Raw genomic sequence first — 27,285 nt, 5'->3', positions numbered from 1 at the left:
CCAACAGATTTCATTTGGTTTCAATGGATTTCAACTGATTTTAACTGACTTTAACCTATTGAAGCTATAATTTCATAATCAACTCAACTAAAGCGATCTCATGTATAATATAATATCACATGATTCCGGTCTTATTTCGAGCAGCTTCCAACTGATTCCAAACATACAGCTAATTTCAAATGGGAATAGCCTCTCGCTGCACATACAATATGGGTGTACGAAAGATTGTTAAAAAAAAATTGTCTAGTAAACATATCTATATTTCTTTCATTATCATCTGGTACATAATTTTTGGTGTAAAACTATACATAGGTATGTATCGAGGTATGTATACCTGAGATACAGTCATGCGCGGTAATCTTGCACTCTACGCAGTACATATAAATACTACTGCAGTGAGAAAATGTGCGCATATATTGATGACTATACCGCGTAAACTTTCTCTGAAAATTATCCAGTAGTAATTAAGTAAATAAGTAAATAAGTTTAATATCTATCGAACCATGTTATTACCTAATTAAAAGCCTATCCTATATCACTCACTATTTTTATTCCTTGTGACACTTCCTTATTTCGTGTGCCCATATCAATGTACAAGATGCATGAATAGCATCTATGCTTCACACCACGATACGTTTGACTTTCGATATTGAATTTTGGAATTCTTATTATTGTTATTTGCGTTCCGGTTTCGTTCTCAACATACTTCTCTACGACTTTTGTGCAATGCACCACGATCTTATTATAAAAACCTACAAAAGTTACATCTGTAGATTTTTGTTTCAATTCGGTTGTATAATATCACATGTGCCAAGAACCTAATCTCTGATTCATTTACAAATGGTTGATTGTTCTTGGTTTCTGTTGTTTTAAATGCGAAAATTATCAAGGATGTACTTTAATTATGAGAAATCGTAGCTCAGCTTAGATTAAATTGAATTAAGAAGTAAAACCTGAAACAAAAACGACAGCTATAACTTGTAAAGCGAATGATCTCCAAGGAGAAAAAAGTTACATCAGTAATTATATTCAGATCATATAATAAGTGTGTAAATAATGTAAAGCCTAATTGTGTGTAAAACTGACTAAAATCAAATATTGAAATTATAACATTTCAATAAAGTTGACAAGTTTTTGGTCATGTCACTGATGTTCCCTTCTACTGACAAGCCCTTTACAGTAACGTAATAAAATAAGAGGGCACGGAAAGGACAGAAAAAAATCGTTTAAAAAATGTTTTCTTCTATTTGTGAATATCTTAAGAGAGGAAATATGTACATACATGACTAACAGTTATCCAAAAAAATTGCAGTCCAAGTTAGATAGACTGCAGATCATAAATTTGGAAACAGTGCACATATTTTTTTAAAGTATGCACATACTTTATCGTCTTTGCACTTACTTTGGTTAATAATCATTTAAAAGATAATATATCCTTTGCAATGACCTGATAAATGATTCCAAACTTATGCACCCTGCAATGCTGATGCGCCATACATATTAACAAACTTAACAACAATACTTAAGTTTTTTTTCAATATATGTACATATACCTATATTGAATTTTAAGACTGCACGGTCCCAAAGGAAGACCCGTGTGACATTGGCCGTCTAACGTACAATATATAAGTCTCAGCTAGCAAGAATCCGCACCCTCCATACTGTCCAGGAGCGAATTCTTCTCATCCTTTTTTGTACTCTTACTTTTAGTTGGTGTAGTTCGGAGTTTTGGTTCAAAACAAGGCTAGAAGAAAATTGAGAATACTCTTTTTAATTTAATACTGATAGAACAATACATGCAGTATACAAAACACATCAACTCCCACATAATACAGTTTATCACAAGCTCACGATAACATTACAATGGATGATAGAAAAAAACAAATAATAATGATCTGAAAATTCAAAATATAATTTGATTCTAATGAAAAGCAGTACACACAAGCTTCAGCTTTATGCTACCCCAATTAGTAATATCAATTTCAAAATATAAAAAAAATTTGTTTGACAAAATTCGGTGGATTTTTGTTAGAAATTTACTTTTCATTGCCCAACAAAAAACCTACCATCAACTTTCCTATGTATTTTTAACACTCAAAATGAACGGACTTTTCTATATGAGGTGAACAAAACTGTCCACTCAAAATTTGTTCGGCTTCAGCTTCTTGAAGTATTTGCCAATTACGAATAATTATGCAAATACAAAAACCACTGCATACAAGAACCTATCGTTTTTAATATTTCACTAAAGGGCACTGTTCGTGCTCCCAGTAATTATGACGTAGTGCGGCATGATTTGTAACAAAAAAAGAAGTAAAAAGCATCGTATTTCTATGTACTTGGCCAAATCATAATGAAAAGACTGCAATTAAAAAAATGTTTAACTTTCTATATATGTCAAAGGATCATAAGTAATCTCATTTCATGCTAAGTCTGTATTCCACGTTAATTTAACTCGCATTTTACTGAAAAATATTATAAAATAATGTATAATTCTTTATAGAACCTTATAAACGTAAAGAACTAATTAAACAAAGGTCCTCATTAACATTTCCGATACAGCAAAAAGCAAAAGATCCACTGTCAGTTTTCACTTGATGCCATCAGTAGCATCGTGGGATAAACAAATGTGACTTGCACTCTTTTAGTTGAACGCATTCTAATGTTTTTTTTTTTTGGAGCTCTCATGTTGAATTTGCTGATACGCCCTTATAATAATAGGTTTGGCAGGAGTCTAAAAACAGCTGTTATGCTTTTTTATCACTAATCCTCGATATAATATTCAACATTTATTGTTAATTTTTAGAACTTTCTCATTTCCTTCTGGTAACCCATTGTGGACACGAAATTGATATCTCAAAAGCTATAAGACACATCAAGATTTTTACATGTTAGCCCAAAGGTGATCACTACTTTTAACATACTCTAAAAATCGACATAAATTTTTTTTGTTCACCAGAGGAAGAAAACGAAAATATGCCCCATATAAAGGTTGCACACTTGTGAAATAAATGATTATAAATCAATTAAGCAAATGCCAGCATTAAAATAATAATCTTCAACGAGAGAGTTATTGTTTTCGTTCCATCGATTTTTTTCACAAAGGTGAAGAGATTTTTCAAAGAAAAACCTGATTCTTTTGTGCCATCGTCATAATACCATAAATTTCAAATGTCAAAAGTACGAAATTCGTTTCTAATTCATGCATCATTTATGCTTCTAAAATTTTAATCGAAAACCAAATTTTCACTATAACAGAGTTCTGAGTAAGACGGGGAAAAAGGAACAAATGTCAATTCAATATATAATACTTTAAACCCTAAGTTGATTGATACCGAGATTCATTTACCCCTCAATACATTTTTCTCAGAAACTGGTGTTAACCCCTTACTGCACAGAAAGCCATATTTGACTGTTTGGCTGAACTTTCTAATTTTATTTCAGTAGTTAATACATTTTTTCTCAAAACCAACTTTGAATACTAATTGTACATTTCTTCGTCTAACGGAATGTATTTTTTTGCTGTCTATGGTAAGTGCAAACTGTCAAACTATTTGAGTAAATGTTGAATTTTTATTCCATCTCTTTCATAATTTATGCACTAAGGGGTTGGTGAAAATTTCAGTTTTTGATAAAGGTTAACTGACTGAAACTGGAGCTGTTTCGTTTCGATATCAACACTATTGACGGAATAATTTAAGGGCGGTTATACGTGGGCAGATTTTCGTGTCCAGTACTCGGCCGGTAAGTGGGTTTGGGCGGGTCTAGATAATCTATGTGAAGTTGGCCTGCTAGCTTCAAATTTCTTGAAAAATTTGACGCCAAAATGTTGCACCCAAACTGCGCTCTATTTTTTATTATTTGCTCCCACACGTTTTTCGAAAAAATCGTTAAAAACGAAAATGCATTTTCGGGATCGGCCAGGTATTTCGCGGATTTTCGAAAATCGTTAAATTTCCGAAAAATATGTCCACGAAATAATTGCTTCTTACTTGCTGTTAATTGCTCCTTAACTTTTATTATTTGTTCCTACACTGTTGTCGAAAAAACCCCAAAAAAACGTTTCGGATACTTGAGGCCCACGAAATAGCGCCAAATTCAAACAAATGTTCGAAGCAAACCGATGATTAATTGAATGAATAACGATAAGCTCCGAATTGCTCCATAATTGTTCCCAATTAACTCATTATTTTTTTATATTGTTTCTACATAGTTTTCAAATAAATGAGGAAAAATCAAAAAGAGAGTTTTCGCGAGGTGAAGTATTAAATTCGATTTGATATGTCGTTTAGACTAATGAAGATATGGAAAATCTGATAATTGTTACTAATAGCTTCGGAATCACCGTTGATTAATCCGCACAAATCTCGTAATTGGCTCCATCACAGTTTACGAGAAAACTCGGAAGACCCAGAACATCTGATTTGTAGGTTATGTCGACATGTGGCGAATTCGAAATTGTATCCGAAACAAAAAAATGTTAAATCGGTCCAAGTGACAATTGCATCTGATTGCTCCTGGATTTCTTTACAATTTTCTGGGTATGATGAAACAAATGTCAGAATTGGTAGACAGTTGTCAAGAAATCGACGAGCAATTAGAAGCCATAAGATCTTTTCCCGAATTACCATTGTTCCATGAGGTACACGTATTCAAATTGCCGCTACTTGACACTGCACCGCGCAATGAGTTTGTGTAGTTTTTCCAGTTTTTTTCAAAAACTATGAGAGAGCAAATGACAAAAGTGGTAGATAAGTGAAAAAAAAAAAATCGAGGAGCAATTGGAACGATTTTAACTTGGACCGAATCTGCCCTTTTTTGTTTCGGATACAATTTCGGATTCGCCGCTGGACGACATAATCTAAAAATCAGATTCTCTGGTGTTTACCAGTTTTCTCGACAATTTTTCAGGACGTAATAACTGAATTGAAAGAGTGCTCATAAAATCGAAGAGCAATTACGAGTATATTGAAGTTGGGCGAAATTATAATTTTTTCAAAACCGACACGAGTTTGAATCTGCGGCTTCTCGAACCTCCGCTGCGCAACGAGACGGTATCGTTTTTTCCAGTTTTCTCGGAAACTATGAGCATATGACGAAATCGGTAGAAAACTGAAAAGAAAGCGAGTAGCAATCAAAAGCGATTTTCACTTGGACCGAATTGCCTCTTTTTGTTTCGAATACAATTACGAATTCGCCGCTCGTCTACATGACTTACAAAGCATACGCTTTGGGTTTTCCCAATTTTCTCGTAAACTATAAGGGAGAAAGTTACGAGATTCGTAGAGCGATTAACAGCGATTCAGGAACAACTAGTAGCATTTATCATATTTTCCATATCTTCATTAGTCTAAGCGACGTATCTAATCTGATTCGACCAGACTTCGCCAAGCGAAAACCGCCTGTTTGGTTTTTCCTGATTTATTTGAAAACAATGTGGAAGCAATCTGCAAAAATAATAGAACAATGGAGAGCGATTAAGGAGCAATTTGGAGCTCTTCCTATTTCGCTGAAAGAACTATCGGTTTGTTTCAAACATTTGTTTGTATTTGGCGCCATTTCCTAGGCATCAAGTATCCAAAACATTTTTCTGGATTTTCTCAAAAACCGTGTAAGAGGAAATAATAAAAGTTAGGAAACAATTAAGGAGCAATTATTTGGTACACGAATTCTTCGGAAATTCCACGATTTTCGAAAATCTGCGAAACACCTGGCCGCTCCCGGTAAGGCATTTTTTTTTTTCTATATTTTCGAAAACCGTGTGGGAGCAAATAATAAAAAATAGAGAGGAATTAAGAGCAATTCAGAAGCAATTTTTGAGCGTAAATTTTTCTAAAAAAATTCGGAGGTCGCATGCCAACTTCACATATGTGCCTGGACTTGGTGGAAAGAATACCAGGTGTTACAATACGGGGGTCCAAATTGGACTTGGTTTGCGCATCCCACGTGATTAAGCCTTTGGCCGGACATATACATAGATACTGACTGCCATGTTGGATATATATATAGGTATGCTGTTAGTAATACAGTAAACTGAAACGTCGCACGCGTAAACAACGCAATAAGAAAGGATCATTCATATATGATCGCTACGAAATGATATCCTGCTATATATATTCAGTTGCATTTTTAATATACAGCACAATTAGGTGCAGATATTCAAGAAATGATGTTACCATATTTAAAAACTGCGGCTCCATTCTCACTTAACGGCTCAACCGCTCATTGGCCGGATCGGTAATATGCAGAATGGCACACCTGGTATTATTTCCACTATGGTCCTGGCGCCACATGAAACCGTATTAGCGATCGGATAGCTTCTTTATCGGTAGGAACCATTTAACAGTACGTTTAACACTCAATCCCATAAGACACACAAAACCAAACAAAAACATTAGGATAACCGTCTTTAACAGTCTTCAATCAACGTCCACAACGACAGATTATTTACGAATCGTAAATTCGTCCCAGCAATGAGTAATCTTATTTGCTATGCGGGACAGTTAATTTCGTTACAATTGATTAACCCTTTCAGTCATAGAAGCCACTATGTGGCACCCTTTGTTTTTTCTTTTTTGTCTTTTTTTATATTCCATGCAAATTCCTGAATTTTCCGCGACAAAAAAAAAAAAAAAAAAAAAAACTGAGCGCGTGACTGAAAGAGTTAAAAATAACAAATTTTTCAAGGTATCAAAAATTAACAAAGTACAGATACATCACATCGGTTGTTCTAGTTTCAAATGCCGTATTTCCGTTTGAACCGTCTCCACCATGGGTCTCAAGCAGGAATACTTACTGTTTCACATATGTTCATGTTGCAGCAGTTCTCTATAGAAATTTCGTAACTGTCGGTTGGTCCTTGGGGTCTAGATGTAAGCTGAGTTATCCCACGCTTGCCACCAACAAAACGTTTCCTGATTCTGGGCCGACGTCTGAGTTTGTGGATGTGGTAACTCAGCACACCAACGACTATTATCAGTGTTCCAATAACAGCTACAAGACTCCACATAATTATGGCGGATGATATAGGTTGTTCGGCAGAAAAAGAGAATTCTGAGAACGTCTCATTCCATTCGCCACACCTAAAAGCATGAGGGTATTCAAATTTATTTTACCGGAATTAACAAACGTAACGTGATTAGAATAACCAATAGTAAAACAAACAACTGACATAACTTTATAGTACTAAATAATTTTTAATATTTAAAAGAATAAATAAATAATAAAACCTTTCAATCCACAATTCCAAATTATTTCAGATTTTATTTCCAAACATTTTAAATGCTTACCTGCATAATGTGATGTTAATACTAGCCAATGTATTTTCTGTTTCCATACAATATCGAGAGCAAAGTTCATCTAATTCTGTAGTATATTCGCAACGAGGTCCTCGAGAATGTTCACATTTGCACAACGGCATTGCATTCGATACTGAGCAAGAACCATTGTTGAGGCAATAACCATCGCAAATATATCGCTCACATCGTTCCCCAGCATACGAACTCGGGCACTGACATTGAGGCAAGCCTTTATTGTCAAGTGTACAGTTTCCATGGATGCAATAATTATTGCATGGGGATAGTGTATCGCAATAAGCTCCGATGAATCTATAAAAGTTTCCGTAATCTAATATTACAACTATTTATTTATGTTCAGTGGTGACAAAGAGTGAATAAATCAGTTACTTGACTCTTTTTGCTCAGTATCATGACGATGAAGTTAGTGTAACGTCGACGTAACGAAACACTATGGAAAAATCATTATTGTGCAATTTTATAATGACTTTCAAGGAGTTGACTTTGCAAAGTATGAGTATATTCTGTTTTTCATGGTTTAGTAAATTTCCGGCATGCCTCAAGGTGCGAAGTAACAATTTTCCCTAAACATGCATCGTTGCAGTGTCGTTACTAACTTCATCCTCATTCACTATCAATGTAGTTACTGTAGTTAGTAATAAATTTTCAATGAAATAATATTTTACCCTTCGTTACAGCGACAAGATGAAGTTGATTCATCATAATAGCTGTTGTTTTGGCAGTTCAAGTGTAACTGGGTTGTTTCTGGAGTGTTAGTCGTTGCGTTATTACGGAACTCGACAGGAGGCGTTGTCAGCATGAGATTTTTTGTTAGTTTATCTTGTCTTCCTGATATAGCTTTACAATCAATATTTCCAGTATTCTCCCGAGTTATAACACTCTCGGCAAGAAAGAGATGCAATTTTTTGTAAGACACAACTTCGACTGGTTTATCTTGGGTGTTACGGTTCTTTCTTATCTTCCATATTGCGTCTGATGTCCAATCCGTCCAATACACTGAGTCCTTGTCCACCGCGATATAAGCTGGTTTTTGAGAACTACCCTCCCACAATATTTCCCTTTCATTTCCATCCAAATCACTGCGCTCAATTTTATAGTCAATACCTTCTGAGTCGTCAGTCCAATACAATTTTCCACCTTCATGATCAACCGCTAAGCCGTAAACTTGATACAATTCAGTATCAACAATTACTCTCCTATCAGAACCATCCAGTTTTGATCGTTCTATGCTGTGTTTAGAGAAGTCATTGTTAGCCCAATAAATGTACCTGAAAATACAATTATAGTTTTAAACAAAACGAGTTCAAAAATATTGGTATTCATAATTTCAATGTGTAATGGGGTGACCCATTTTGAGCGACTATTTTTTCTTCAGTCTTGTATGAAAATTTGTTCGTTTTTTACAAGAGAGGAACCCTCTCCAAATTTTAAACCAATTAAAAATTTTTTAGGTGTCGTTCAAGAATTTTGCTACGTTCAAAAATGACGAGAAATTGATTTTTTTTTTTTTATTTACAATTTTTTTTCTCGTGGGGGCAATTGCTTTGACATGTAGAAAAATTAAACAATGAAAATTTTGGCTCAAAATATGCGTTGCAGATTTCTTCCATGTTAGTACGACCCCTGAAAACCTTCCAAAAAAATATTTCCAAATTTTTTCCATAACTCCACTTTACCCTATGTATTTTTAAACCCATCTGAAAAATACCCGGAATGATTTCTATGAAACAATAAAAAAAAATATAGTGAATTTTAAATAAAACATTTTGCACGCAAGATTCAGAGTAAATGAATGTTTTTTTATGCTTTGTTATTCGATTTCCTATTTTTCAAATTGATTTTTCTATCTTGATACCTGATCCAAATCTATTATAGTATATACCGCATCGTGGATTTGGTTTCTAATTGTTCAAATTGTTTCTCTTGTCTAAAACACTAACGATTTCTTTACAATCTTTTTCCAACACATTGGATTTATAATTTTTTGTTTCTTTTTAGACCAAAACTCTCAACTCAAAAAGTGCTTGGAAAAAAAATGTATAGGGTAAAGTCGGGAGATTGAATAAGCTTGACAATTTCTTTGGAAGATTTTTGGAGATCGTAGTAACATATGAAAAATCCTTAACGCAATTAATGAATGTTATAGTCAAATGTTTACTGAATTGCCGTGGAATCGTATTATAGTACCCTTGAAGCTGAAATAACATTCGACTCACCGCGCATTTATATGAAAACTAGATGTCAGAATCATAATTACACTTACTTATAATATTATACCTACTTCAACGAATTTACTTCACTTGGAAAAAAAAAAATAAAGAAAAAAAAAAGGTCACGAACGTAAGAACGATATTAATTAGGAAATATTAATACAACAGACTGGCAACACAAATTCAGTTTACTGTTTGCTAATATTGATTGTTTCCTACTAGCTACCCCAAGTTATTTGTAGGTCCATCGAATCAAAATCGCGGTTTGCGGTGATGATCAATAGATATTTGAAAAAAATGCGTTTTCTTCATTTATTCTTATAAATACTGAAAGATATATGTGTAGAAGAAACGAACTAAAGTTAGAAATGGTAGAACGTCTCATTACGACAACGATCACTTCGGGGATTTTTTTACTCTACCTGTTACAGATATCCAGCGCTATACCGTGAGGATTGTGGTCTGTGAAATTGTGCAACCGAATCGGCGTAGGTTTAGGATTTTCTTTTGAAGGTACTTTCATTTTCATTAATGCTTTGAGTGATTGATCGGTCCAATAGAGCATTTTCTGAAGAGGGTCGAATACTATCGCCACTACTTCTGAAATCGAGGTTTCCTCAGCTGGAAAGAAAATAAACATATTGACGTTATTTTTTAATCATAAAAGTCAATTTCCCAAAGAAACACTACTATTATTATGTCCCCGGCAAGATCTTGAAGCTTATCGAGGCAAGCAGTGTTTACGCATTCCTGTGAAAATGTCGACTTTTATTTCGATTCGAATGAACGCCGATGGCTTTCTACAGGAAAATTGTGTCGAAACGGAAGTCGCACGCTCCTATGAACAGGCAACCCACCTGTCATCTAACAGTTAAGGTCATGCAGTACGTCTATCTTTACCAACGGAGCAAACTTGCCCTTTTTCTTCCTATATTAAATCAACAAAATATGAACCAAGGAACGTTCGGCCGTGCGCCCAGCTGATACTAAAAGCATCTTTTATTTACGAAATTATTATAATTCTTTGTTCTCGTCTAGCGACCTCAATATTGCATGAAAACAGCCTCATAATAGCTCATTTTACCCCTTATTCTTTCCGGAATAGCGGGAAATGTCGGCATAGTAACACGTATCAAAAGCTCACACATTTTTTTGACGAATTTCGGGATATAAGTAACTTTCTTGAATTCTTCTACGAAGGAGCGACGCATCGTCGAAATTTGAACCCTCTCCGTTCGTTCGTTTATTTAATCTAGGAAGAAAAAGAGTGAGTTTGCTCGGTCGGTAAAGTTAGTAGTACTACATAACCTTGAAGTTGAACACCGACCCGCCTGCGAGCAGGCAATCCTAATGACAGCGCATTAGATTCTTGTGGAACACCTACCGGTCGAGAAGTGTTACATTCCTACACGTTCAATCCTGCACAAAATTGTACTATTTGTTAATTCGAGCTACATGTGATCGAACTACACATAATTAAAATCATAGAGGAACATCCCCATACACGGTTCAGTCCTACGCAGCAGGTTTGACAGCCGTGATAAAGACAGCGTAGTTCCTATCTTATGTGTGTGTGTAGTTTCGGATAGCAAGGGAATACAATAATTCATAAAAACTGTAGCAATGGTATGATAAAAGTCAAATTTATTCTCATAAAAAGTGGAAAAATAAGAATCTGCTTGACTGAACTCGACACAACATGTAACTGAAAATGAGTTATTCAGATTTGCACGCCACAGGAATGACCGGTGTAATTTAAGTATACCAGTTATTGACATGTTTAGACCCAATTATTGCACTTTTTATTTTCCAAAATCAGAAATTGATGGTACAAATTATTAATTTCTTGATGACTAAGACCAATTGTTAGAGGGTTAGGCATTACAAATTTATTTTTTAGCAATTTTAGAACTAAGGACCGAACAGATACAACCAAAAAAGGTCAATAATTGGGACAGGTTCAATAACTTGGACACTCACCTCAGAACAGGACTGTGTATGACGATCCTTTGTGATTCGAATGATGGGTGCCTCGAACACGCGTAATTTGAAATACGTATAGGACAATTTTGTGTAGGATTGACCGTGTAGGAATGAGGCATCCTCTACCGTTTAACCCATTACTCACTTATGGGTTGTCATTTGAGTTGGTAACTCGCAGGTAGGTGTATCGTTTCCACTACGGACTTATGGACATGCCGGGCCTGTGTCAAGCACGGTAGATGATATCTGACAATTCTTACTTTTTCTGAGTAATGGAATCTTTTCAAACTTTAGGCAATCATAAGGCCTATGATTTAACTAGGACCATGATAAAGCCTGCGCATACAGAAAAGACAAAGAAAAAACTTTGCCTACATGGTGTTCACGATAATTCATGTAAGAAAAGTGGTCTTTACAAGTTTTTTTTATGGCAAAGTAAAAAAAAGACATACCTTACGTTGGAGGGTGGCTTCACCCCCTTGAAGTGTTTAATAGCAAATTTAAAAAAACACGTGTCACTTAATTTTTAGTCTACTAAAACATATTACAAAAGAATTCAAATCGGAGAGATCCACCTGGGATACCTTCCTTGTCAGTAGATAGAAGCTGACAGCACCTAACTCAAAAAAGTACAGGGAGTCCAGGTCAAATGTCTACAGAGTGGAGAAATTTTGCTACTCGAGCTAACAATAAAATGGACAAGCCTTTTAAACTCACAAATCGTCTTTATTATTAAAAATGCATTGAACAAACTTCGGATATAAGTTTTTATAAAGTTGTAAAGCTACTATATTGTAGAAGCATTAAAACTCAAATTTCAACATTAAAATGGTTTCAAGAATTTCGATGAATTTTCGCATTTCTGGCTCTATTTTTTGATGTTTTCATTCACCTTACCTTACTGGACTTTCTATTAAAGATCTCAGTATTTCATTTTAAAATCCGATAAGTATTTTTACAAATTGATCGACTCTTCAATTTTTAATCTAGTTGCCAATCGTGTATTGAACTTTTCAATTTCAAACTGTATGAGTTTTGAAAATATCAGATATCAAATGTGATAAACATTGCGATGCCAAGATTCGGAGAATTGAATAATTTCTTTATAGTAAGGTCCACATCAATTTATAACCTGCCATAGAAATGATAAACGTGACGTGCCAAAAAGTCGTAATTGAAAATGCAAGAAAAGAAGCAGTCATCATATCCCCATTATTTTTTGCATCAATCCGAAATGATGGCGGGCTATAAAAACCTGTGTTGATTACTTCCCAAGTCAATTTATACTTGCAGATTTTGTAGTAATGGATTCACTTCATCAGACTTCGAAGATAAAAGTTTGGGAGATTTGTCGATATATATTATAATAGTAAATCTGTTTCACACATGGATTATACATACATGATCGTTTCAAATTATTATTTTTAATCCTACTTACGTTTTAGTACAGACGATGGTACGGGAGATTTGTCGCCCAGCTTATGACTGTACATGAAAACACCTGTATTTTTGGAATCACTCATGTACACTGTTTGAGTGTCGTAATCATAGGCAAGGCCTTTCAGCGTCGCATCCTTGTCAACTGTCAAATTGAAAGTCAGCGTTCCATTTCGTGAATAAAAATCAATTCGATTACGAATTGCTACAGCGAAATCTGAAACACATAATGAAGTAAAGGTTGATACAGATGATTTTAGACATTTGAAAATAGACGAGCTCTCCGTAAGTCCTCCTCTGATCGTGAGGCCGATTTTCAAAAATACATTTAGTCAGTATTTTAGTATGGTTATATCAAAAATCGTCACCTTGAAAGCTATTATGCCTATATGTGTTGATCTGGCAATAAGTATTGTTCTTGTATTTTTCTCTCTTTGTGTGTTTTATTCACAAAAATGTGTACATGCTTGTAAATTCACTTGTTACAACATTTTACTTTACAACAAACGAACTTTCAGCGTTGGAAAATTGACGGTGAAGGAGACAGGAGAAAATATCGCCAGAAATAATTCATTGCCAGTTACGTTTCAATTTTACGTGATGAATTTTCAGATTTTCATTATTACGAAAATATAATCACAGTGTTTTCTATGAGTTGGTTTCTCATTCATTAATCGGTTAAATTTTGCATTTACGTTTAAATTTTACATTTAAATGTAAAAGTAATTTGATTAGACCGATGCGCAAAGTGAAATTCTATCTGTTGTGCAAAAAAATACGTATTTTTTGTTAAAAATTTCTATAAAATATGGCCAAGTGAGAGTAAAGAATGATTGAACTTTCCCGCCTCATTGTAGATGAAATGAAAGGTTCAATTCTATCTTATCAAAGTGATCAATTCTATGATCGAAACCAATTCAGTTTCTAGACATACTCAAATTTGAAACAAAATCTATTTACCTGCATTATTAAATTTACTAGATACACTCTTTAGGAGCCGAGACAACGCAAAACAAGAGTCTTACAAGTCTAAATCTATCGCCAATGAAACCCTAAACAAATATCTAAAGTTGAATATCCTCGTTTAACATTCTATTAATAGAAATATTCCATTTTTGATTTACTAAAGATGTTGATATTGTCCATGATACCGAAGGAATTATATGGCTGTGATAATAAAAAATTTCGACCAAGATCCTCCGCTGACGATATAATGTGTATATAGTAATCCGTAACGATATTTTTTGAATATATAACTTTCTACGAAGTAACTTTCTACATTTTTGTTGCCACATGTAAAAGTGAAAATTTTCCAAAAGATGAACATATTTCATTTGGCGCAATTCGATGAATATTTCCTCTTTCGAAATGTTGTGCAACTACAAATTCTTTATTGCAACTAACTGACCGATGGTTAGAATGAAGCTAAAACTAGCAGCCAAACGCATTGAATTTCTTTGAAAGTGGCCAACGCAGTACAGTTTTACATCTATAATGCTGAAAAAGTATTAGCTTTTCACGAAATTCCACAAGATTTCGAGTACTGAGCTTTGCAGCCTTATTTTTGAAAAATAATGGCATGTTCAGCTGTTAACTCTGCCAACAACTCTTAAGCTTAAGGTCACGTAGTACTCCTACTATTACCGATCGAGCAACCACGGAACGCTCGGCCGTGCGCCCAGCTGATTGTGAGAGCATCTTTTATTTACGAAATTATTGTAATTCCTAGTTCTCGTCTAACGACCTCGAGCACTGTCGAAATTTGAACCCTTTTCGTTCGTTTGATTATTTAATATAGGAAGAAAAAGGGTGAGTTTGCTTGGTCGGTAAAGATAGGAGTACTTGACCTTAACATGGTTAGATGCGAGCGAAATTAACGTCAAATTTACAAGTAGGAAGTATGTGTCTCATATATATGGTAGCAGTAAGAATTTACTTAAGAACGCCAGGTTCGATTCCGGGCTCCGTCGTTAATTTTTCGAAATCACCAATTTTTCGAATTTACATTCTTTCAACAATATTCTTCTCGTAAAAAAATGATTTGCACATCCGCATATCATTCATTAGAGGGCTTTGCTTGTCTTACGTGGCTTCTCATCGGAAACAAGAATTCAAAAGGGTAAACACAACATCTACACATTATAGTCCTCCGTATACACAGTGCTTGGACAGGAGAAACTTCTTATTCACACATAAACCGGGCACAGGAAAACAAATTCGAACTCACTGGTGATGAGAGAAATTAACGACAACAGAGTCAGGGCGGCTAGGTGGTCTAGTGGAGCAAGGCTCCGGTCAAGCATCTCTAGACGCCAGGTTCGATTCCTGGCTCCGTCGTTAATCTTTCGAATTCACCAATTTTTCGAATTTACATTCTTTCAGTAAGAATTTACATTTGCAACAGCCAGTTATGATAACAAGCCAGTATGTCGTCAATACGTTTTTTCGTGCTTATACCTCTGGATCATAATATTACATGACAACGACAAAATTTGTAATAGGTAACAACATGTTCACGAATAAGCGAGATTTTAAAAAACTGTAAACATCAATATCGGATAATAAAGTGAAGTTTGTAAAAAGGCTAAATTCAAACTGCTGCAAATGAAAAAATATTCGAAGAATAATTACAGAGAAACAGCATCGGACAATCTGAGGAGGGGGGAGGGGGGGCTCACCCTACAAACATACTGATAAGTAGTAATGGCCGTCGAAGCTTTCAAATTTATTTCGTAATGCTGTCAGATCAATCAAATAACGTACACTATAGCTCTCTCACAATAAAAGAAAAGTTCAGGTATAGTCGATTTTTAAACTTGGAGAGAAAATGAGATATTAAAAATCTAGAACTCCTGATTGTATAAAATGGTACTTATACTGAATGTACAGACCAAATTGCAGCAAAAAATATTGAAAATTGTGAAATTTATTCACTTTGAAACGCAGCTTCGAAAGAATCAAATTTATCAAAAATAAATGGGAATAAAGTATATATTTTAAACTGTATAACTTCAGCAACTTTCGATATTTTTGGAGTAATTTATTGTGTAGATTCAATATACCACTCTGACAATCAAATAGCCCAGATTTTGGATACCACATTTTCCCTCAAAGTTAAAAAATTGAGGAGACTCAAGTTTTTTTTTTTTGGGGAGCTATAGTATATGTTATTTGGTTGATCTAACACTATTTAAAAAAAAATTGGCAAGCTTCGTTGGCCATTAGTTCTTACAGATACGTTTGAGGGTTAAGACCCCCTTAAATTAGAAAAGTCACGTAAAACGTTAAGGAAATGAATAGAAATTATATGTAATATTATATGTCGTATATGTAAGCTTCAATTCTATTCGTTTTCCAGATAAAAACTGTTCTATATACGTAGTAATTAATATCCTAAAAGTAATTGGAAGTAACTATTATTATATAATATGGGATCAATCGGACCTGACTTTGAGTGAAGATTTGGAAAAAAAATAATGCATAATTATAAACATAGAAAATAAAAGAAATGTGGTCAAAATTATTTGTTGGTCATCCCTTTCGAATCGTAATCTACAAAATTCAGTTGCACTAAAAAAACACACTAAATTTTAGGAAGAAAATAAAAATAGATTTCCGTTCTGCGGAATCTGCAGAGAATATACGGTATTTTCGTCAAAACTGAACTTTAGCAGAGATAATTTCCCATAGAAGATTTAATCTTTCTTTTAATTTGAACGCTTTTACATCAAAACGCTTTTTTTATTTCTTCTCACAAGTTACATTTAAGTGTGAAAATCGTTGAATAATGTCGAAATTGCTTACACACATAGAAATAAGAACATTTTTCTTCTCAAAGATCGACAGAGTCAAATGCGTAATATTTTACAGATCAACACTATTTCTTATCACGCAGGCTAAGATGCGAGAATAGCAGACATATCGATTTCTCAATATTGGATTACTGATTGAGAATTCGTGGAATACCCAACGTATATCATGGATAAACGGGATCATGCTCTTTACGTCTCGGAAATTGAGAGAAAAATTCCATATGTCTTAATTGAAGCTATTGATTTGAATATAATAAAACAGTGCTATGGCTGTGATTAATCCATTTGCTCCTTATTACATCTACGTAGTCGAAAAAAAGTACCTCGTATCAAAAAGAAGAATGTTCTAGAATATTTTAAACATAAAAAACGCTTCGTCAGTCAACAGTACAAAGTCGATGCACTGTAGAAATTTAAGTCAATTATATATTCATAAAAGTATTAATTTAATAAATGACTCACACAGGTGCAAATGTTTTAAAAATGTTTACATGCGTGTAAAAATGTTTTAGGCACGTTTCAGAAAATGTAACTGAAATATGTATTCAACGTTTTAGAGACAATATTTCGTTCAACTCTTTTATACAGGAATTTTTTTTTCTGTCCAACTAATTTTTCTGCCACTCGCAATCTTTGACTTTGAAAATTTTATAGCGGATTACTAATTGGCGACCCAAAAAACCGTAAGATGTGAAATGTTACGGTCAAAAAGCATATTTTTGATTTTTCCTCCACCATATCGGATCCCCCGTCTAGAATTTTAAAACTTGGATATCAGATTCATAGTAAGCGGCCCCAAAAATCCCTATAAAAATTTCATAGCCAGAGCGATATTTGTCATTTTGTGGGCTACCACATTAGATCCGCCATTTTGAATTTCGAAATTTCGAGTTCAAATTCCTCATCAGCAGCCTCGAAAAGCTTCCGTGTACCGAGTTTTATCCAAGTCAAGTAACTTTGGATTTTAGTCCATCATTTTGAATTTTAAAAAACGCTTCTCGAATTCGTTTTCAGTAGCCCTCAAAACATAAAAATATACACCAAAATATCGGTATGTTTACCCCGAATTTCACTAGGACTGATTTTTTTCGGAAAAATAGCATTTATATAACACGAGCATTTTTACACATATTTCCATGCGTGTTTTCCGTGCACAAAGTACCCGTTTCTATGACGGTGGAGTGAGCTGCGAATGCGCATGTGCAGAGTACTGAAACGACCACTATTCACTCCTAGGACTTTAAAGCGGTTCAGTACTGCGTGCATGCGCTGTCGCGAACAACTCTGACATTACCAGACCCTAACCTCAATTTTGTGCGTCGTGAAAAAAACGCGTAACATACTATTATTATATAAAAAATCGTGTGCAATACGGAGGCAACGGTCTTTTCTCCTGGTGTATTTGCAATATTCGCCTTGAGCTCACCCACGACTCGTATTGCAAAGTTACGCTCAGCACGAAAAGACCGAGTTTGCCTCTTTGTTACACAGTACGTTATTTTCATGTTATTTTTAATGCTTCATTTGTTCACAAGAATAAGACGTGTATGATAAGCGGTTTTCGGGAGTCACACATTGTTAGGTTCGTCTCTGAGTATCATATGAAAACTTATGCAAAAATATCCTACAAGTGAGATTTTAGAGTTAAACTGTGTCAGACATATTTTACTCTGAAATCTCACAAGATGTTTAAGCCCGTCTGTTATTGGAAGGCGCGAACTCTTTGGTATCCGACAATCAGCCGAATCGAGCATCAGGAATTACCGCCCAACATTTAATCAACTGCAACGTAACGCTTTGCTGTGAAAGTTGGGGCCGTTGGGACCAACGGGGGAGAAACGAGGACCCCGTGTTTTTCGCATTTATTAATTTGCCAGTGGCTATGGCTCATTTTCATCCCACAGAGCTTGAGGTGTAAGACAACTCTGGAATTTTCAAAATATCGATCATGTGTAGAATATTTACCTAAAATTTAAAGTATCACGAATAATACGAGGCAAGAAAGGAACAACGTATGTATATATTCCAGGAATCACTGATTGAAAGTATCTTCGATACATTACCCAAAATTTAGTGTACCTACAACTTTGAAACAAATTCATTAATTTTTTAACTAACCATTTTTAAGCACAATGTAGACTTTATTGTTTACAATCATTTTTTTAAATTCTAGATTGAAGCAGGAAGAGAAGAGAAAGCAGGAGGCTAGCAGTCGCAGTAGAAACACCAGCATTCGTACGGGGGACATGGGAAACTGACGAAAACATTGTCTGGGTGTAGCCGGACTCGAGCTCAAATCACCGAACACCAATTCGGCGCCTGAACGGGGTGACCCGTCTTACACGTTTGCAAGTTGCCGTTCAGAATCTCATTCACAGGCCAGGGGTCGAACCCGAATCCTCCCGCTCCGTAGTTTCAAATGCTAGCACTTGGACTAGCACTACAAGCGCAGCTAACGATAAATATTTTGAAAACCGTCAATCGGGTACTTGTCAGAATAGCAGACGTTCATGAATTATCTTGTTGTTAGGATTTTACCAAAGGGGCAACTTCAGTGTGGTTTGGCACACAATAGATAATCTCGAGATACGTGAATATCGTCTTGGAATATGTGCATACAGGGAGTCTGGTGAAAGGGCAAAGCCATGCGCCATTGCCAACACCAAGACCAACACATGCACAAGTTTTACGTGAGCCGAACACAGCGAACAAATGCTACACTGCGAGAAAAAGTTATCGAACCAAACAACTAATTGTTTTTTACTTCCAGATTATTTGGTTCAAACAATTTCTCACTCAGGACAACCACTTTTTAATTGAAACTAATAAACATATTGATGCATTCATTTGAATGTTATATGCTTTCGAGTTTAATGTACTTCAAACAAGTACATATTTATTTGCAAGGATTAAACTGGAAATTTCGGAACGACAAGTTCGCTTGAATCAACAAACCTTATTTAATTCGTAAAAGAATAGTACGCTGAACACATCGGGACGCTGAAATATTAACACTCAAATATTAAAGGAATCATTGAATTACGTAAATACAATTTTTATCCAAAACGGAGTTGTGATTTTAGTTATTTCTGTACAAAGCCATATCTTCTTTGATCGGAAGAATATCCCATCGGTCCTTCTAAACATTTGAGTGAAGAGAAAATTTGTTTTACATGAAGCATGCAGCGCTTGGATAAAAATATCAAACCACAAGAGTAACTCTGTGAGTTATGTCGCTCAATCTCTACTTAATTCATTTAAATTATTTTTTATTGATCCTAAAAACGACTTTTTTAAGTTAAAAACTACATAAATTGTCGTCTTGAATAAATGTACTCTCAGGACTATACAAACGCATGGATTATTATGATAAATTGACATTTATCAAATCCAATAACGTTTTTTTCTCAGTAAAAAAAAAGTGTTTACAAACTCTATACATTATAGATTTATCCCCCCACTCCCCAACCCGGCTGCGCTTTCGGCGCGCAGGAAAAGGGTGAGCTTGCTCGGTCGGTAAACGTAGGAGTACTGCAATACTTTAAATAAACCTATTCTACTAAATACAATTAGCTTTATCAGTGTTTGCATATGAAAAAATCTGAATAGTGCGCTATCACCATTCATAAGAATAACCGGTTAATATGCATTTTCAATTCCAGCCCGATCAACTGACATCATCATCAACGATGTTCTGCCTGCTTTTATCAGACGCGTACGAGGAACTTAGCGAAGCTAGCGTTACCAGCTACTACTCGCAAATTGTCTGAATTACAATTTGCCCCTTGATCTGGTACAGAATATTAAATGTCGTTAGATAGTATATGGTTACTCATAGAACTTAGAAACGTGGTGTGGCTAATTCCTTTGATGTTTTACGTCGTAGATTGCGCTGTAAAAGATAAGACAAAATATCGAGCAAAATATACAGGGCACTTTCTCAACAAGGACGCAACAGTACAAGAGGGGAAGCGAATTTCGAGGAATCAGAGCCCCCCCATTACCTTTGCGCAAGCGTCACGTCACGAAAAAGTCGAAAACTCTCTCTTTGTCAGTAAGGCCGACCTCTCATACACACGCGAATACATTGTTTACACCGGTTAGACTCCCATTTCATTTTATTTTAGCCTGGGAAAATGCTTGTGTGTCAATATTTCATTAACACATCCGTTTCGTTTTTGTATACGTAATTATTCATGTAAACGTTTTACATGAAAGATTGTGTGTTTAAATGGGAATAAGTTTGTTTATATGGTAATAGAAATGACAGAACCATTGCATTTGCTGCACGTCCTTATTGAGAGAGAGTTGTACTTCATAGATAAATTTGGGCCGGGGAGTAGAGGATAGCAACCGAGTACGAAGCATAGACTTACAGAGAAGTCTTATGGTACGAAGGCGAGGAAGCGGCCTTATTGAGAGACTGCACTGTATACGGTTTTCTTCTCCTGGAACCGTACTTATACGAAAAACATATTCAATAATTCATTTGAATAGGTTTCACGGTTATACGTCACTTTGTTTCAAATTAAAAATTTCAATTTAATATTTGTTTTCAACGTTCTTCCGTAATGGAAGTTTCACTTCCATTTGACGTTTTTGTATTTAACTGTAAGTTTTTCCCCTTCTTCAAATTCTTTTTGTTATGTTCGTATGATTATAATCTGAAATAATTTTTTTCGTAATAAATTATAGTTATTTCTGAGGAGGGCCCCCCTCAGGGCCGAAACGTCAAATAATTGATTTGACTATATTTGACCTATGACACCGAAAATTTTCCACACATTAATGAGATAAGGTCGAGAAAAATTTCAACAAAAATTTTCACATAGAGTGACACATTGATATTTTCGAAAAAATGTATCTTATTATAGAGCTGAACTCTGTATGTGACTCCAATTCTTTCTACTTTTATCAGTATTCGATAATGCAGTACTTTATGCTAAACCACAAATTCTTCATTCATTTCCCAAAACACCAAAGTAAGTGTCTACAAAAATGTTTCATTCCTGTACAAAAATAATGATAAACTAATCAAATCTATCTTATTGTTCAGCTGATTATAACATTTGCTAAGACGAAAAATTGATCATCAACTGATGCAATTGATACACTTGTAATGGGTTTCAACAGAGGTTTGGAAGATAAGATATAAAAGTAATACACCAAATTTTCAGTTGGCCGTACTTGGTGGGCCAGTAATTAATTGTAGATATTTATGCATAAAAACAGAATAAAAGAAAAACGTGTTTAAATTCATGTTATATAGTGTTTTTTTAGAAATGCCCGCGAAGTACGACCAACTAAACATTTGGAGTTTGACTCTTTTCAACCTTTCCAAAATCTCTCATAAAATCCTTTACATGTGCAATATGAATAGCATCAATTAATTAGAAATTTTCCATCCAAGCAAATATTATAATCGGCTTGACAATGATCTGGATTTCAATAGTTTTTGTAGATACCTGCTTTTTTATTTTTGGGAACGAATAAAGATCTTTTGGTATATTGTAAAATATTGGGACGAAGGTATTTGAATCATATGATGGCCTCATTGTTAGTCCTGAAAATTCGGGGTTCAGATGAAAATCATATACATATTTTTATCAAGATAATCAAAGGTATTACACGTGAAGAAAAAACTTGTTTTCTCCGCAAAGTAATATATTAACGAATAGAAAGTTTTCGTCTCTGGAGCACCTGATGTAAGAATGTATGTAGATGAATGTTTACATGTTGGAATCTTACGCTTCTGATGGGAAGCACGCAAGACGGTCAAAGCCGTCTAATCAACGATATGCGGATGTGCAGTATCATTAGTTACGAGAAAATTCATTGTTGGATTTCTATTCACACATACAAAGCACAAGAAAACAAATTTGAACTTACTGGTCATGAGAGGAATTAACGACAACAGAGTCAGGGTGGCTAGGTGGTATAATGGAGTAAGGCTCCAGTCAACCATCGCTAGATACCAGGTTCGATTCCTGGCTCCGTCGTTAATTTTTCGAAATCACCAGTTTTTCAAAGTAATATATTAACATTCGAAAGCTCTTTGAATAACTTCTCGAATATTTTTTTTTGTGAAAATATACGATTGCAGTAGAAGAAAATGGTATGCTTACTGTTGACAATATTTCTTCTTTTCACCGTTAGGCATCCTAATGCTTTGAGTCGTAGTGGTAAGTATCCTTACCACCTATTTTATATCCATTTTTGTATATTTAAGAACTTTTCGAAATATTTTTTTGCTATTTCTGATAGCATACTAATAGGTTTTCAAAATCCGGAAGTAATTGTTGCAATATAATCGAAATTATTATTGTTAGCAACAAATTGATTGACAAAAAAAAAAATGAAAATTGAAGAGATAATTAATTTTTGATAAACTTACCCCTCCACGAATATACATGTTTCACATAAATTATATGTTTTTAGAGTCGCAGATTAAGAATCTGATATCAGATTGCAAAAATTCAAGATAGCGGATCCAATATGGCGGATGAAAATTTCAAATTTGATCGAATCCGGTCAATGCCTACTCTGTGCAGTGGTTTGCGGGGTCGCTGATTGAATTCTTGAATTCTTTATCTTGAATTTTTTTAATCTGATTTCAGATCCGTAATCAGCGACCTCGAGAACCCCTGCACAGAGTTTTTTAATCGAATTCGATCAAATTAAAATTTTTGTTCACCATATTGGATCCGCCAGCTTGAATTTTTTTAAGGTAATTTCAGATTTGTAATCAGCGACCTCGAAAACCAGTGCATAGAATTTTTCGACGGGATTTGATTTAATTTGAAATATTCGTCCACCATATTGGATCCACCATCTTGAATTTTTCAATTCGGATTTCAGATTCGTAATCAGCCACGCCAATAACCATCGAATACAATCTTGTTATAAAAATTGTCTCAGCACAATAACGAGTGATTCAAAGGGTTAAGTTTATAAGGTTGAAATTGTTTTGAAATTTATGACCGGAATTGGGATTGAAATGAAAGTCTGAAAATAATCATAGGTGCTGATTTGAATGGATACCAAAATGTGAAGAAAAGTTAACGCAATCAGAAATGGTCAAGATCAATCGTATGTAGAGTTGGCATGGAATGTTCCATATATATGTAAGCTTAAAGTGGTTATTCAATGCCCTGATACACATAGGGTATACTCCCTTACTGGGTTTCATATAGGTAAATAGACGTTCTACTGGGTTTCGAACTTCCTGATTGGCCGAAGAATGATTCGGATTGTAGTGCATTATCTCTCCAGTTGCGCTGGATTGTCGGTAAGCTCGGTTTCACTGAAAGAAAATTTTCAGTAACGGCAGCTCATTTCGGAATACATTTCAGATGCGAGAATACAAACTGAAGTTACGTGAGCACTCGCGAGCGATCTATCCTTATAACTTGGGCCAACATACGCAAGCGCATACTTTTCAAACGAACCAGGCTAAAGTTTGTAACGTTGATGATGCATCTTCGAAAAAAATCGTTATTTTGCAACTTTAGGATTACTTGAAATTTAGTAAACTGTTGATACAGCATCAACAAACTCAGATATTGTAAAATTCACTTATTCAGGTGTTCTAAAGGTGCAAAATAGTAATTTTTGTTTCAACGTTTCGATACCTTAACGTTATTAACTTCAGCCTCGTTTAAACCATGTCTTCGCATAGGATTCAAAAGCGTCATTTTTAAACTTGGTTCACTGTAGTAGGTATCATTCATGAACAACTGAATAAGTATGTATAAGTCTTTTGTCAATTCTTACCATCGAGTTAGTGGAATTTATTTTTTGTAATAGCGCAGTCAGCCTATATATTGTAATGCATATCATACAACAGCGTGTATAATGCAAGGTGTTTAACCTATGATGCCTAAGATTTTATTAGAGGATCCAACTTCGTTTCTTAAGCAAAATTCAGCCAGTCGCTTATCAGTTATTAACTCTCAGAATGAAAAAACTACCTTTTTTTACCTTTATCGATAATTAGATCGTATTTAGTATTATCCGTGAATAAAAGGCAAGTTCACACATTTTTTTTCCTCATAAATAATTCGTCCATCAAAATATCTACACACGCGATTAACCCAATTAGTAGAAAAAGCTCACTGTACAGGCCATTTTCGTTTCCTCCGCAAAGACCACAGTATAATCAGATTTCACTGGCGGTTTTTAGAGTTATCAAGGTGGCAATTCCAAGGAAAAAATAAAATGACCTGTACAATCCACGATGTATATATTACATATGTAGTCATTCGGTCACAGGTATATGTATAATACATAATTCATATTGCATTCATTTCAAGCAGATATTAGTATTGTTATTATTATAGGTATTTGTGTTGGATTAGTGTGTTATATGTTCCGGCACTTTTGCAAAAAAAAAAGGATTGCCAATATTTAGAAGGGATTTTTTTCAGTTTATATAATGACTATGTGATATTTATTAAGTTTTTACAACTAACGATAATTTCATCTTTCCCTCGTAGTTTATGGTGTTACACATCTAAATAAGAGGCACATACATTCATATCGATCAAAACTTGAAAAATTTCCTACCACTCGGACCGCACAAAATGTAAATTACGCATTGAAGTGAACTTGATCATGTATCTATATATATATATATATATATATATATGCGCGCAATCTATATATATATATATATATATATCGATGGTAAACGCTAGTGAATTATTCAGCGATTTTATTTTTCTTTACAATGTCAATTTCCGTTGCATCAAATCTAAGTTGCGCGCAGGTTGAAGAATCAGCTAATAGTGAAAATAAATTTCTTTAGCATTAATTCTTATCGTTCTGATTCAATTCTCTCCGTGTATTCTGCGGTTAGTGTTGCACGTAATACATAACAAGATAGGTAATAATCTACAAGGCTGAAGTTAGTAACGTTAATGTATCGAAAAGATGAAACAAAAAATTATTATTTCGCACGTTTGGAATAACTGAAGAAGTTGAAATTACAAAATCTGAGTTTGGTGATGCTGTATTAACGCTTTGCTAAATTTCAGGTTATTCGTTGCGAAACAACGAGTTTGTCTAAAGATGCATCATTACAATAACGTTAAAAACTTCAGCCCGATAAAAATCTCCCATAATAAACACGAATGAATGAAGAAATGGTGAGCTTTTGCGTTTTAAGAAATAACAACGATACAATATTATGTGTACAAATTTCGCGTACACACATACTGATTACACGTACTATTTACGAAATCGGATTCTATTCGGCTCATTTATCAAGTCTGTTTATACACCGATTATCACGGGTTAAGATATTACGAAGTAAATCCATAATCTACACAAAGGTTACGTCGTTGGGACTCATTTCTTATATTACGTAATGAAACAGTTAAACATAAAAAGGAGAGAAAAAGAATGTCCCACTCGGCCGGCTAATAATTATCTATGAACGAACGTATTGCAATATTGATTGGAAATACAGATTACGTGACGACATGTGTTTTTTTTTTATCGCACGATAACGAATGCCGCCGCTTGAGCACAGGTATATTGGTATATGAGGTTGAAACTTTCAAATTTCGAGTCACGTCCGAGTTCGGTGCACTAATTCGCACCAATCCTTTGGCATTGCATCTATAAATAATTTTAACCGTCGAACAGTCGAATACCGGGTAACTACGTAATGACAACCGTTAGAATTTCTATCACGATAGACTAGCCAGTGTTTTTTTAATCATTTTCACACATTATTTGAAGCTAAACCATATACAACGTGTACGTGACCGCCGGGACGGTACGAATGGCCACTTTCGGCTTACGCCTGTGTGAGATGCAAGGTGCGTATTCGTATTTCGGCAAATTGACTGAGTGTGTGAAACGACCATTCACTTACCCCAGGATTGAGCATCCATAGAAACAACCAAAAATCCGGACACTAAGGCTAGTGTCAGAAGAAACGTGTCACGAGATACCATACTATTTCATATATCGATTAGTTTAAAATGAAAACAATGATACGGACTTGAATGAAATTAAATTAAAAAAACACACGAAACAGTTATGCGGTAATCACGAATAACGATGTAGACACGCGCACTCGACAGGTAACACAGAGCACGCGGCGTGACTTCGCCCGAACAGAGTGCAAAATCGCTCTGTATTCCGGGCGGACTTTTCAAGCATGTGTAGATCCTTCTGCTACACAATAGTAACGGATCATTTACTGGCCGGAGCAGACCAATTCGGCAGTCAACAGCGCCACGGCTCTTGCGGTCTGAGGCTGATTTTGAGTAGAACTTTGGGTTAGGTCGGCCTGCGCGGCGATAGTATCCGCGTAGATACGCAGAGGCGCTGTTGCTTGCAAAAGAACGTAACAATCGGCGACAATAAAACAGCTTTATACCTCTGCGCATACATGCGGACATCCTGTGTAGAATGAGGTAGTATGGTGTACAGGGTCATCCAAATGTCGTTCGAGGTCCTGCTCTTGTTTTACGGAAGCAGCGAGACTCTTTCGAGACCTCGAGTAGGCGCCGATAT

General features: G+C 35.0%; 1 protein-coding gene and 1 long non-coding RNA gene across 2 annotated transcripts; one reads left to right on the top strand and one right to left on the bottom strand.

The window, feature by feature from the left end:
- Window positions 1-239: 239 nt before the first annotated feature.
- Window positions 240-27,080, bottom strand: LOC124175150 (protein cueball). Its single transcript, XM_046555096.1, has 7 exons — window positions 26,639-27,080; window positions 12,948-13,163; window positions 9,949-10,147; window positions 7,982-8,584; window positions 7,290-7,607; window positions 6,797-7,082; window positions 240-1,744 (listed from the first exon to the last, which is right to left on the bottom strand). The coding sequence occupies exons 1-7, from the start codon at window positions 26,718-26,720 to the stop codon at window positions 1,637-1,639; spliced, it is 1,812 nt and encodes a 603-aa protein (XP_046411052.1). The 5' UTR covers window positions 26,721-27,080; the 3' UTR covers window positions 240-1,636.
- LOC124175151 lies at window positions 18,003-19,783 on the top strand. The gene is made up of 3 exons (XR_006869105.1): window positions 18,003-18,340; window positions 18,471-18,770; window positions 18,932-19,783. It is a non-coding gene; the product is annotated as an uncharacterized LOC124175151 (long non-coding RNA).
- Window positions 27,081-27,285: the final 205 nt, after the last annotated feature.

The sequence above is a fragment of the Neodiprion fabricii genome, chromosome 2 (assembly GCF_021155785.1).
Source record: "Neodiprion fabricii isolate iyNeoFabr1 chromosome 2, iyNeoFabr1.1, whole genome shotgun sequence".
In the NCBI taxonomy this organism is placed as follows: domain Eukaryota; kingdom Metazoa; phylum Arthropoda; class Insecta; order Hymenoptera; family Diprionidae; genus Neodiprion; species Neodiprion fabricii.
The sequence above is the reverse complement of the archived record's forward strand: the minus strand, read 5'-3'. Positions and strand labels throughout refer to the sequence as shown.